This window comes from Polyodon spathula, chromosome 5 (assembly GCF_017654505.1).
Source record: "Polyodon spathula isolate WHYD16114869_AA chromosome 5, ASM1765450v1, whole genome shotgun sequence".
NCBI lineage: Eukaryota > Metazoa > Chordata > Actinopteri > Acipenseriformes > Polyodontidae > Polyodon > Polyodon spathula.
In genome coordinates, this window is record NC_054538.1 from 18,007,320 (window position 1) to 18,022,601 (window position 15,282).

General features: G+C 35.9%; 1 protein-coding gene across 4 annotated transcripts in view; it reads left to right on the top strand.

The window, feature by feature from the left end:
* Positions 1-1,716: 1,716 nt before the first annotated feature.
* LOC121315663 (regulator of G-protein signaling 7-like) overlaps positions 1,717-15,282 on the top strand; it is a 153,566-nt gene continuing 140,000 nt past the window's right edge. For 3 of the 4 annotated variants that reach the window (XM_041249937.1, XM_041249935.1, XM_041249939.1), the window contains exons 1-2: positions 1,717-1,938; positions 2,869-2,983. In XM_041249937.1, coding sequence (XP_041105871.1) covers positions 2,906-2,983 — 78 coding nt within the window. In that variant the 5' untranslated portion in view covers positions 1,717-1,938; positions 2,869-2,905. Of the gene's footprint in view, positions 1,939-2,865; positions 2,984-15,282 lie in introns of all 4 variants that reach the window. The other variant, XM_041249936.1, reaches the window with a different exon arrangement.

A 15,282-nucleotide genomic window follows, 5' to 3' on the forward strand; every position in this document is an offset into this window, starting at 1 on the left:
ACCCATGCAGTAATGGTTACATATCGCACTTGAAAGGGAACATTTCACATAGTATAGAAAAAAGGGGCATTCCTCTTGATAGCCTACTGTTTAGCATAGAAAACTGTAAAACCGGATTTACAAGCGAGATAGGGTGTGTAGATTAATGTGTCCAAATTTCACACCATTTGGTTTCTGGAAAGTACTGTGTTGGCAGATTATTAATTTAACTATGTAGGAAAAGATCTTTCTGCAGTAGCAGATAACAAGCAGTGTATTGAGTACAGTAACATATGTCTAATTGACCTATAGGGGTGTCTGGTAATGTGACTGTAGGATGCAGACATTGTTTGTGCAATGTGCTGTGTTTTTGCAAGTAGGTAAATGGTTATTGTGGATGCCTAGTAGACACTTTAAAAAAAAAAAAAAAAATCTGGGAGCAATTTCCACACAATAGGTTCATTGGGAAAGATCACACTATGTAACACAATTGTTGTTCCTGGGTAGTAAGTGTTATTTCCTAATTGCTTATGCCTCAAAAGTATAGAAAATGGCCATTATTCCCCACAAACTTTGCTTTTGTGACCAGGACAGTGATATTTCAAAATATCATTATTTCCAATGGGAAAATGGGCAAATGTGTGTCTTTTTGTTCACATAAGGTCAGAAAAAAACAACATATGAATTCAAATTAACATGTATTTAGACTAAAGTAATACAAAGATGACTACAAAAGATTTAGAAGTGAGTAGTTTTTCGAGATTTACAATTATACTGTAAATACAAAAAGACACACATTTGCCCATTTTCCCATTGGAAGTAGTGATATTTTGAAATATCACTGTCCTGGTTACAAAAAGCAAAGTTTGTGGGGAATAACAGCCATGTGCTATACTTTTGAGGCATAAGAAATTAGGAAATAACACTTACTACCCAGGAACAAAAAAAAATAATAATAATAATTGTTACACAGTGTCATTATCAATATGATACAGCTAGCAGTGATACAGTGGAATCCAGGGCTTTGTTTAATACCAGGACAGGACAGTGATCTGCTTTGATTGGTGGACTGCCGCGATTCACTGAAAATAGGAATTGCAACAGAAGTGGCTATATATATATATATAAACTTAATTATCTGGGTCAGATGTGTCACAGTATAATTAATTGTTAAGATACAAGTGTCTCAGTCCGTTGCGCTACCTGCTAAATCTGCACCACAGTCAATTTTCATCTATGTGTTTGTCAGTTACAGCACTCTCAAAGCAAGTTTTCAAAATGTACATGAAAACATAGTTAATAACGCTATAATTTGTTAAGCATGAATTACTGTTTACAACACAGGAAACACGCAAGATTTTTTATTCATGTTGTGTCACGGAAAAAAACAAAACAAAACATGTAATCAATATCAACTTACAAAAAAGTAAAAACATTGTTTAAAGTCATGCATATTCGTCTTGCAAGGTTATTGTAATACGGTATCTTACTGAGATACATTGATTTCATTCCATTCATGACAAAAGGAAAACAAATCTCAAATCACAATCTCCTTTACAAAAGTATTCAAGAACGAAAGGGTTGGTGGCTGTTGCCTAGGCGCCGGGACATTGACGTTCGATTTACCAACACGTGATTGGTCATAGGTCGCCGCGCGTGTACGTGGTAGCTGCGTGTGTTAGAGAGTTTGTATTTGTGTACGTGTGTGTGTGTGTGTGTGTGTGTGTGTGTGTGTGTGTGTGTGTGTGTGTGTGTGTGTGTATTTGTGTGCCGCGCACCTTCACTCTTCAGCATTTTTATGAGGTAGTCGAGAGAAGCAGGTCTGCATCTGCTCCATCGTTTTCAATGAATTGTCATTACATTCCTGCGTCCGGCAGCTGACAAACTCAACAGCACGTTGTGGACAGAAAGAGGATTTTGCGTTATTATTATTATTTTATTACTCGCCGTTTATCAGAGGTAAGTAAGAACCAGACTAATAATGTTATTTATGGGGTACTTTCTGCTTATATTTGAATGGGGATGCATCGTCAGTCGCTGTCTTTGGTGCTGAAATTGTAATGGCTTTTGCTTCACTCTGCAAATAGCAGACTGCCATTTGTTACCACGAAACAAACCTTGATTTGTAATCTTTTAGAGACAACGGCTGTGCAGTACAAAATGCTTCTCAATGGCATGCAATATACATACACACACCAGCGAACTAGATATCATTAAATAAGCAGCATAGTTGCAATCAATGCTTTAAATAAGCCAGATACGATCTCCTATGTTTGTTTTACTGTCACATTGCCTACAAAATGCAGTGTTGTAAAGATCACGGTCCGTTGTATTAGAAACAGCGAATATTGTGTTTTATTTACAACAGCGTTTATATCAGTAGGTCTAGCGTACAAGGGATGTAACATTTGTTGCTCGTATCATTTATAATCCAAATACAATCAATATATTTTAAAAGTAGAACTCTGTTAAATTATTTCTATCAGTTGCTAAAGGGAACATTTAAAACACGTGTTTGCTATTGGAGATTGTTTTCGTGATACATTTTCAAAGCTGTGCCATATTTTAAAATGTTGCCTTTTTAAATTAATATTAACGAATCCAAAGTTAAACATTGCCTTAAGCATTCGCACGCAGTTATATATTTATTTATGTATTTATGTATGCATGTATGTATTTATTTATGCATTGCCTTAATGTCACCAGTTTCCCTATTTGGTTTAATGTCATGTATTAAAAATTCAGTCTGTACCATTGAACAACATAGCACGAAGGGATGGCGTTTAACTGGTTTAACCACTGAAACCGAACATAGTTTTCTAGGGGCGTGGGAGGTGTCATAGGTTTGCTTCTTTGCACATCTTCAATCGCTCACACTTCTCTCAGCAGCTATTGTCAAGATTCGAGCTGCTGAGCAGACTGAGTCATGGCGCAGGGAAATAATTATGGGCAAAGCAGCAACGGGGTGACGGATGAATCTCCAAACATGCTTGTCTACAGAAAGGTAAGGGGAATTGGGTTTATTTTGTGAAAAGGCTGCACTGCAGCAGGCATCCTATTACGTGTGGGCTTTTCACCGTACTGTTTTTAAATATTGTTGTGACTGTTTCATCACTGTTTTGGTTGTTTGTTTACAATATGTTTGACAACTGGTTGTCACTTTAATTTCTGGGTATGAAACAAAGGCACGAATTTGAAAAAACGACATAATATTGGATAATGTTTGTCTACATTCTGGGCATGTTCGACTGTCACGTTATGGATTCATTTAAACATCAAGGTTGTGGTGCCCAATATATAGCATTGTATTTAAAAACCATCAAGTAAACTTTGAATTGTGTGGTTAATGTTTTCTTGCTGAGTCTATTTTTCTGCCAGTCGGCCAGGGAAATGCTCACCTAAAGGGAAATAAATATTTAGCTTAGTATTTCAACTGACCCCTGAGAAGCATGTTTTCACAGGTTTTGCCTGCAGAACCAATGAGTTTGATTGTTTTGCCAGGATGCTTAGGGCACAAAACTCTTATGGTTCATGGACTTTCTCTGGAATTTTATTTCGGTTTTTAAAAATCTATTCTTGTGTACTGAACAAGAGAAGGTTCTATGTTATAAGTTTGATATGACCAAAGTGTTCTAAATAGAAACATTACAGGTCCAATGAAACCAGTGTATATGTTATGGGCACTTGCCAAAGTCAGGCATTTCGCAAAATGCCCAGCTACTGCTGGCAGTAGCCAAATTATAACGGAATGTTATGTCATTTTGGCTACTGCCCGGCAGCTACTTGTATAGATCGCGAAAATAAATGCATAAGACAGATGTTGCTAGCCTTTTTACACATTTCAAACAATAAAATTGTATTATGTTTAACAATATTTAGCATCATAATACAAACACAATAATGCTAAACAACCACTTAGAAAAATGCAATAACAAATATAAAAAAACAAATATAAGCATATCAGTATGTTTTTCAACTTTTGATTTGATTGATATAGCATTCAAACAAATGTATTTATTATTTAATATACATTGTCATTGTGTCCCAGCCACACACATGATAATTTGAACAACACATTTATAGTAATATTGAAAAAAAAGCATAACATTTGCATCAGCATTTGAGTTAAAAAAGATTCAGTAGTAAAATGAATGGTAATTTGATTGGTGATGAACTTTCATTGATAACTGTATTACATACCCGATACCCAGATGAACATTGCTGTTTTCATTAGCCTTTTATTTGTTACAGCAGAGTACTGCTATGGCATTTTGAGGTGCACAGTAAAACCTTACATTTCCACTGCTTGCCAAAGCCAGGAGACTTTAAGGTCTCTGTGCCCCTCAAAGTAATTCCTTTATTTGTCATGCTTTCTAATGATAGAAACTTGTGTGCAAGTGTTAAACTGGGCTCTCATATACAACTGCTTCAGGATACCATAGTTCCCACATGATAGAAGTTGCCATCTACAACTTCCATAATAACAGCTAATATATATTTTGGATCTTCTCTCCCACTATCCAACTCAGGCACAGTGATGGTAATGCTAGTGCCAAAATGTATAAGACAGAACTTCTCATTGCTTCTGTTTCATTTTATTTGACTGGTGTTGAAGACTTTAGTGTGCCTTTTCTCTTGGTTTGATGGTATCGCTTTTTGTTTTACAGACAAAGCACCGAACAGCAACATCATATAGTTCTTCATAATGCAAATTGCAATGATATGGATTTCAGAAATTAAGTGGGATTTGTACTGGGCATTGTAATAAAAAGTTGTTTTTATCTTCTAGCAAGCAGCTTAATTTGTTTTTTTTGGTTTTTTAGAATTATAAATATGCACACAGTTGCATCAAAGTAAAGACAAACTATGAACAAATATTCATTTAAATGGGGGGGGGGGTTGATAACATCAAATGATGTATATTTGGAGAAGGAACATGCAGGTATTGAGAGTTTGTAATGGGTTGCGGTAGAGAACCCTCTATTTGATTGGCGAAGTGATGATTTTAATACATTTGCTCCTGTCACCTAAAGATGAGATATAATAATGGCATCTGAAAGATGTATCACAGTAATCCAGACTCACTCTGTAAGATTTCTATTGTTTGTGTGCTAAAAAAGCCACAGGTGACAATTTATACAGAGAAAAAATTAAAAAATAAATCACATAAGTTACTTGACTGCATAAGGAAAGAATTGTGTGTTGGTTACATTTCACATAAAGGGTTCTTAGTAAAATATACATCATATGAAGAGATGAGGTTCAAAGTTTTGATGTTTAGAGCAGGAGCTCTCAAACTGTTGGGTGTCATAGGGGGTTGCAAAGGGGATGGTACAATGCCATTGAATATGAATATATTTTAAATTCTGTAAAACAGTTATGTCAGTTGTTGAAGGGAACATATGAAACAGGTGTTTGTTATAGGGGTGTTTTGGTAATGAATTGTGCCATATTAGCGAACCCCAGGCCAATAGTAAGGTACCAGTACCAATAGTAGGGGACCTAACTAGCACCAGTGTTCCCTCTAAGCTTTTTAGATACTGAGAAACTAGCCTTTTTGACTGACAAAGGGTAAATTATGAGTGAGAAACGTAAGGCCATGCATCAACAGTTTAATTTATTATTTTTGTTGCAATGTACAATTTTGAAACAATATTCCAATACAAGTATCTCAACACTTTTACAATTTACTTTCATTTTAAACATCTACAAGACATTTATTGTATCTCTGCTTCTGATTTTCAGTCATCCTTTTATGCCTGTCTGGGATCCTATCATAACTGTATCATAGATATAGACTGCATGCTTAACTGGCAGTCTGTATAGAATTGCTTTATAAGTAAGAAATAACCAACAACAGAAAGTGCGGTAAGAATTATCTTGCTGCACACCCTAGAGTGGGTTATTTCGCTTATAAAATGGCAAAAAAAATTAAAATAATTACACAAACTGGCTCTTTTAAGGAAAAAAATAAGAACTATATTATGTACCTGTCCACTGAGAAAAAAAAATCCCTGAAGACTGTTTGATTGTAACATATATTTTGTACTTTTTTATTTGCCACGAACATTACATTGAACATTGCCATTCATAGAAGCATTTTTCGAGATGAAATTACATTTGTGAAACACTGCACTGCATTGGCACTCAATGGAGAGTTTTTTGTAAGAAATTATCCTATTCAGGCTTTGCAGTCTTCAAGAGAGCTGACAAATAATTTATGAAGCTGTTTTCACACCGATGCCGGTAACTGGTATAATTTCCCTAGATTGTAAACCAGCATTAGATGATATGTGGACTAAACGAATTCTGTGTCAGTTTGCACAGTGCTGCAGTCCTTCCCATCCACAGCGAGCACAATAGAATTCTATTCCAAACCTGACCTTGTTTAAAAGCCCAACGGTTGTGTCAGCAGAGAGCAGGAGAGATTTTAATTTTGTTTTAAATATGTTTCTGAAATCAGAGGGTGGTGGTGAGATGTATCTGTTGTGTCGAGTTTAAATATTGCATACTCTCTAGTCAATTTTATAAGGTGCTGTTTAGTTTAATAAGTAGATGCAGCTGTTGCATATATAGTATATTACATGCTGAGTGAGACTTGTGTGGTGATTTCTCAGATGGCTTTTGAATAGCGTTACTGCTACTGCTTGCCTCTGAGTTTTCTTTGTTCAGTTCCCTGACTAAATAAATACCACAGTATATTTGCCAATTTTTCTGTAATTCTTAGTAACAGAGATGAAAAAAGAACAGATTGAGTGATTTAAATGCTGTTTCAGTTGTATGTTGACATTTTTTTTACCCACAGAAACAATGTTTAGATAATTGTTACTATTAAGGTGTAGTAATATTAATAGATCAGGTAAGCATGTTGGTCTATGATGTCATAGTCGTGCGGTAAGACAGTTATTACCTCACAGTCATGTGATCTTGTTCAGCCAATCACAGCACATAATTTATCCAAGCCATTTTATAATTTTGTATAAAACACTGACATCTGCACTGCCTTCTACCGTCTTGAGAAACTTAACCTTAAGTTCTGACTAAAATGCATAGAAATCCAATAAAACCACATAATAGTATACTCAAAAGTGTAATACAGTATCCTTACACCGTTCAGGGTTATTGTGGGCAGCTATTTGCCATTCCCATTGATTTCAATAACAAAGGCATCGTTTACACCGTATATTTCGGGCTGTTTAACTGTTTGGATCTTGTTATGCCATTTACATAGATTGAAATAACAAACACACTGCTTTTACTGTAGTAATCACTCTTATTAATCCATCAATCAGCTGTTTTCACCTCGTTACATTCCCATTCATAGATTTCAATACAAAAGGCAGCGCTTTAATGTAGTAAAGTCTTAACAGGTCGACCAATCAGCTGTTTACACCTTGTTACTGAGTGATTACCCCTATACTGTACCTTGGCTATTTAATCCCTGTACGCAATATCGGGTTTAGAGTTTGAAAAAACAGCCAACAGCAAGCATGGCTGGAAACAGAAAAGAGATGTGCATAAGTGCGAAAATTCAGGGTGTAAATAAAATGCCTCTGCTAGGTGCTGTGCACTTGCTAAAGCATGCATTGAACTCTGTCAGTTAGCAAACAAAGCAACGTTGCTTCAAAAAAGTTGGGGTTTTTGTAACTCAGGAGGAGAGTACTGACGAAAATACAACCGAAACTGAAACTCTGACAACACCAGAGGGGATGTCGCTGGAAACAATTTGCTGTAATGTAGTCTACCTGTACTGTACCTGTACATTTCTGCACTTGCATGACTTTTTATTACATTCATAGGTTTTAATAGTTTTTTTTTATTAGTGTAATGAGTGTCTTAATAAAGATTTCTAACCGCATACACACGTGCTTTTTTCTGGTGATTGGGAGACATTGTGTAGGGATTTATACCATCCATCTGCTGAACTCGGTAGATGGACCAATATTTGTGGAAGGAGGCTTGTCAGATGTTTTATGAACACTTTTTAAAAACATTCTTGGCTGGCAACAGCAGGTGCAGCATTGCTAGTATTTTCACTAGAATCCTGTAATGATTATGCCCTGCAGATTACGATCATGCAGACTTGGAGCTTATAGGCTGATCTACGCATCTGGCTGCGAGCTCTGCTCGAATGTGACGTGGAATTTTACAGAGGGAAATCGGCGAATCAGCTGCTAGTCAACAGACGCAAATATCCTTATGTTAACGCTTTGCAAGAATGCTTTCAAAATGTTCGATTTTGGAGTCTCGATTTTAAGGTTGATATTTATGATAACTTGCGAAAGTTAGTAAACCTGAATGCAAAGGCTGTTGACAGTTATTGAAAGATGCATGCATTTTAGCCATAGAGGGAACGCTGGTTAGCACTATATATGAGTTTAGATATGAACTCAATCTATCTTGCCTATTTAAAAGGGTGTCCAAGGTCTAATACATTTGTTAGGAAACAAAGAAACCTTTGTAAATGGTCCAGGAGCTAAAACTATAATTAAGTTCTACTCTCCATATGGTATTCTTTATACAACATATATTTGTTTAGCAAAATCCCTAAGAAACATGGAAATCACTGTTGTGGATGCAGTTTTGAGAACTTTTATACCCGTCCTCCCCATGTGATGGAAACTTTAGAGTAGAGGTGAGGTCACATATGGGGCTATAACTGTTTTTGTTTTTGTTTTTGTTTTATTACATAACTGGCACCAAATATGTAAGATTTTCTTCACATGGATATCATTTTCTATGGTGTATGTCACAATCTGATTGTTTGATATATCTAGTGACCAGAGGTCTAAAGGATATACTTTGAAATAGCAGCATCTAGCACCTTGATGTCGTACAATAACTGTGTTTGTTGTTTTCTGGTCCGTAAGTTAGGCACCATTTTTTAGTTCATAGCAGTAATTTTCATATTTCTCTGGGATTGCTTTAACAGAAAATGTATGCTGCATAATTTAATGCCATGTGGAAGTACACAACTAAGGCTCTATTGGGAAATGGGTCCCAGACTAAAATAGAAAGAATAGTACATAATCAATTTGTAACTTTTCAACAACAGATTTAGTTTTGCTCCAGAAGATTCAGGAATATATTTTGTATAATTTAAAAGTGAAAAAAATTGTTTAATTTGCATTATCACAGATAATTGAGCAGTTTATGTCAATTTCACATTTTAGTTTTATTCAAAATGATGTTAATGGGTATAAAGCTTTTAGAATTAAGGTCAGGTACTTATAAGACATGCGATCGTGTCCTGGTGATGCTGACATTCTGCCTGAACTCCATGTACCATGCTTTGTTGAAGTTTAAAATTGTAATATTGATTGCTGTTTAACTCTTTACTTGAACAGCAACTGAAATATTGGAAACCTAAATGAGAACACAGTGTTGCTTTACCATAAGAACAACTTGCACACCATTTTTTTAAACAGATAAAAAAATAATAATATCAAAATTTACATTCAACTTTTAACCACCAATTCTGGCTTCATTACCCGCAACCAAAATCTATTACATTGGTTACTGCATATTGCTAAATACAGGGAAATAAGACAATCAAAAGACAAAGGTGTTACATATAGTTTATAATACATTGTCTTTTAAGATGGTAACTTCTGAAACCCACACTGTTAAAAGAGAGATTTAAAAAAAAAAATAAATAATATAACTATAGATGAGCCCTACTATCTAAAAATTATGCAATGTTTGAGCTTGTTGGACAAATTCCATTCAGATTATAAAAAGGTAAGAAAAAAAATGATCATGAGGTCTGTTTTCAGAAAAGATAGGACATGGACAAGTGTTTTAGTGGGCTTCCTCAATCTGATTACTCTCAATAATGATTTAATGATGGTGTTCTGCTAATAATGATTACATTGTAATTTGACTTGGACTACATTCGGATTAACATGTGACATTTAGAATTATCCAATATTTACATACATAAATCCTGTTATGTCTTGGAATGTGATCCAAAAAACGTACAAAGCCTGCTGAAGTTAAAATCAGGGCAGCACTAGAAACTGTTTAACATGGATGTCAGTATTTCAATTGTACAGCAGCTTCTGCTGAATATTTTTGAGTACTGACTGCCTTTTGTGTCAGATGAAATGTTATTTCATAGAATTGTATGATTGTTATTATAACAAAACCTTTTTATTGTCAAAATAAATTACGCAAACAAAGCATATCAATTTAAGCAAAAGTATGGCTGGATGCAATTTAAAATGGTCAGGGTTTGTTTGAAGAAGCATACCATAGCAGTGGAAACCAGCTTAGACAGCTGTAGAATTCTTACTTGTGTTGTCCAACCACATAATAAGGTTGAGATGATTTAAAAAATACATTTTTTGAACTACAATAAAACCCTTTTTTTTAAAGTACAAGCTGGTACTTCTGTGCTCAATATTTGAGTAACAGGCCTACAAATTTAAAGTTACTTTAAGCATTTAAGTGCTGCACAGGTTTAGGTACAGAATGCTTCACCAAGGAAGTCATTATGTAAAACCACAATTAAGAATGGTATACACTGAAGCAAGGAAGCCCGTAATGCTTTTTTTGTGATAAGCTTTAGGAGTTCTCATGTTGCTGGGGATTTTAAAACTTGACCTAGATCTTTCCATCGTTCATAATAGGTTTCTCACTTTTCCCTGGGAGAAATAGAAATAAAACATTTGTCTCATGGCATTTCAACCATTTAGCCAATTGTGAGATGCTGTGTTCGTTGTTTTCATTTAGCCTCAGTATTAAGATTGTGGCAGATTACAGAGCAGCTGAAGGGATAAGTAATGCAACCATACAGGTATTATCGGAGCAGCGTAATGTCATTTTGTATGGAAGCATCAGAAGGAAATTGTGTGTCTTTATTGGGTGAACTGTTAGGACAGTTACATTTTTTTTCTTTTTTTTTAAATGTCTGTTGTCACAGTTGAGCCTCAGTGCGCTCTTCACTGAGCTTTAGAGTAGCATTATTTGCACCTGTTAATACCGTCCTAAAACTGGATTTCCATTAAGATACTTGGGGAGGGATGTTCAAATGACTGAACTTCATTGCTAATGATCATAATCTGTAGGTAGCCCTGACTTTGGCATTATCAAAAGGTCATACTGGAAATGTTTTGGTATGTTGACTGGATTTCGTAATGGGTAGAGAAAGACATCTTGGCAAGCTGCGACTGCCGTGCCAGTCGAGGATGAGATGTCTGGAAAAGAGACTTGGCAAACCCTCAAAACGAGAAGTTCCTGTGGATTTGGCAGTTAGTCCCCTGAATGGATTTGGGATGTGCGGATGGAGTTCGTGTATTTCTTCTAGAGTTCTAAATGGACTTGGGATATGCGGTGGGAGTGCGTGTATTTCTTCTAGAGTTCTAAAAATTACCTGTCCAACGTTAATTAGAGGAGTTCGAGTAATGAAACAGCAGACATGAACTTACCATCTAAATGAAAGTAAGTTTTAGGTTTATATGCCTATCCTAAGTCTGCTTTATTTATTCTCTAACACAACAAAGGTAAACTCAGAACCATGTTCTAATTATTAGCAATACTGCATTCACCTGGCTTTACTTCTTAGAAGGGAGAAAGGCACCTGGAAGCAATTTTTTAAAAACCTTTAAAAATATATATAATCACCTGAACCACGATTTATTTAAGATTTTTTTCCAGTGTAGTTTCCAGCATATGGTGTAGTGTTTCAGTCATTTGTTTTGGTAATGCCCAGTTTCATTGATGTGTAACAAACCAAGTACAGCCCGTTATAACCAATATTCATTTATTTTATAGAACGTATAATGTGTTACATTTTTTCTTCACCAATGCTCGCTTATAATATTGATTTTTTTCAGGTGGCAACCCAGACAAGTTTTACAACCTGTGAAACCAGAAGTAATGGTACATTTTTTAGAATTATAGTTCAGTAATAGCATTTATTGATATACAATATAATCACCTGTGATGTGTAAGGGGGTTGTTTCATTGGTGTTGCAGCAGTTCCTGGTTAATGTATGTCCAGCCAAACAAACAGTTCCCTGGTATTCAATACCTGGTGCTACAGGAAGTGGTGCTTGAGGCTCTCCCTACTATATGTGATATATGAGATTCACAGCACCCTTTTGAAGAATCATGAGGGTGTTTTCCTGGTGAGATGTGGAATTCCTATACATTTCAACATTCTGGCCCAGCTAAAGAGCCCCTTCCCTGACTGGATCTCAAAACAGTGTTCCGTTCAGGACATTCTGAAAAAGAACAACTCTCGCATCACATTCCTCACTGAGAAAACACCTTTAAATCAAAAAACATGCAATGCATCACAGAGATGTCTACAATTGAGATTTTAGTCCCTCATTGTTTAAGAGGTAGTGAAGATGAATATGTATCTATAGATGTGTGTGATTGGATGTGGCAAGATGCTACAAATATCACCCCCTGCTTTATAGCTTTGTGCAAAAAAATGACGACCCAAAATTTTCCAGTCCAACAAAACCCAACATTTAGGCTTAATCAGGGGTGTAGTGCTGCCAGAGCATACTGGAGCACCTAAAAATCTATCAATCTGAGCCGTGAAACTTAAAGAAAAAAAAAAGCCTTTAAAAAAATAAGTTATTTTATTTAAAATTAACAAAACGCTCAACATAAAACACAAAAATGCGTTCCTCAAATTCATGTTTGAATGCACCCAGGATGCACTAGGTACGTCTTGACATCAGCAAGTTGAATGCGTGACCCTTCAATTCGTGTCACAAGGTTTTGCTAGTGCCGGGTGAATCGTGGTGGGTAGAGAGAAAACAGCAATGGCTGCTAAACAAAAAACTATTACTACCTTTTTCAAGAAAAAATGTCCTGGAACAGCAAACGACAAAGACACTGACACCAGCAGTACTGGAATAAATTCAACTGGAAACGAGACACAGACACCTTTTGAATCCAGCGGCTTCAGCTGAAAATGAGGATCCTTTAACATCCTCAGGGCCTGATCAAAGTCTGCTGTACTCCTGCACTGATGTGTGGACAAAGGAAATGTGGAGGAGGAAACAGGAGGCTAATCCATGTACAGACTGCAAAAATGGAAAACTGGGGTGCAGCGTTTGTTCAACTGTTGCAGATCTTTCCATCTTAAAGTAAGGAATTTACACTTGCTAATGAATGGATCAAACTGGAGTGCTCATTTAAAATCCCTGAGAAAGAAAACTGTGGAACACACTGTCAAGAGCTTACATTGCAGTGCACTGTATTATAGAAAAATTAAAAGCACACTCGAAAAAATATGTGACAACATGAATGCGTCTCATTTAAAGACTACTTGTGCAATTTTCCGCTCAGCGTATTACTTGGCACAAAACGACAGACCTTTTTTTGATTGATATAGGATTTGGGCTGCATTCTAGATGTAGTGCTTCTGAAATTATCTTCCACATTGCATTTGAGATGAGAAAGAAAAATTTTTAAACACATTCATGACATAAATGGTAAGCTTTGAATACTTATAGTCAACCAGCCTTAGTAACAAAACAGCATTCATTGAGTACCTTAGATGTGAAAGTGATAAAACTTGAACCAAATTTCATGTTTTTAGATCTCATTGAATGTCCAGATCAAAAAGCTTACACAATTGTTAAACTACTTGAATGTCCAGCTAAACATAGTTTTGATGACTCGTATAAGAAACAACACCCTGTGGCCTTCACTAGAGAGGGCACTAGTGTTTTGCGTGGTAACAAACCAGACTTTTTGAGCAGTACCCAAATATTATTGTTTGGCACTGTTTAAACCATAGGTTAGTACTGGCAGTGGGTGACTTGGTCTCAGAAGTTGGTGGAGTGAACCATTTTCATTCATTTTATGGACAAACTTCATTCAGTTTATAGTACATCTCTTCAAAATCAGAGGCAACTTGCAGAGTGTGCTTCTGAAAAAGAACAGCAAATTTCAAAGATTGGTCATGTTTTAAGCACGAGATGGGTAGCAAGTTAACTGTTAACTAAGTTAACTGTGTCAGTGCTGAGGCGTAACTATGAAGCATTGTGTGCTCACTTTAATTTTGCCATCTACTACTGTGATAAATGCATACAGAGATTATGTCGATGAAGTAGGGCAACGAGTTCCTCAAGAATTACAACTTTTGCTGAATTGTACAAAACTAATTCCATGCAGCTCTGCAGAAATATAAGTGTAGATTTAGCCACTTGAACCTAATAGTATCCTAATCAGAAAGAATCCTAATCAGTCGGGTATCGTTTGTAAGACTGCATGGACCCCCACTTACAGAATGGGATCCCACAAGTTACGTTGCTACTTGGTTGCAAAGTCACTGCTCAGCTGAAGACACAAGGACAAGAGTGGCTACACCTACTGTGAACGACGTACCAGACCCACTGTGGAAAATGTGATGCTTCATTTTCAGTGAGTAGCCTATCATTTTCAATAGTTTCAGTGTTTACTTTTAAAATGTCATTACAGCTTTTTTTTTATGGTATGCAGTGAATTTAATAAGCAGTTGTAAAATCTGAACTTCTGAATTTGAATGTACTCTTCTAGCATCTTAAATAATGTATTTGAAGTTTGCAGACTATTGTTGCTAACACTAAAGCTGAAGGATACTAACCCTATTGCATATATCTGGGACCCTGTTGGGCTTTTTTTGTTTTTTGGATTTTCCTTGCTGCTTCGTTTAACGGATGGTGTGTTTTGTATTTTTTTTTGGCAAAATGTGTGCAGTCAGTTTGTTACTAATGTAAGTAGTCTCAAATAATTAGTGCTGCTTATATTTTCTTTATTTAAAATGGACTTGCAGAAATGGAAATTTGGTTTTGATTGTGAGATTTTTACCCCGATATTGACGTCATATCTGACAAGTTTTGGCAGGGCTCCGGCACTATAAAATTTAGCACTACTCTGCTGGGCTTAATGCTCATAAGTTTGTCAACAGTCAACCTTTCTTCCACTTCGCCTTACTTTTTTAGTCAAAGAATTGCGGACAGTAGTACTCTCCATGGCAACATGCAGGAGAGCACAAAATGATTTACAAAACGAAAAGGTTGCCGCTTTTAATGTACAGTGGATACTTTAGAAAAATGAGATAATTAAAGACAACACACTACTTTTTTTGTTAATGGAATCTGAAGTGTATTATAATGGGTTGCTTTACTATTGCACAGTTGGAGTCATCCTTCTTGCTTGCTTAACTCTCCATTTGATGTTGTATTCAAACCATTATACTTCCAACAAAGCAATGATTTGTTTTTAGATTACAAAAATTTATTTTATCAAAATGTCTTACAAACGTAATATTTTGTTAAGGACATCCCACAGAGT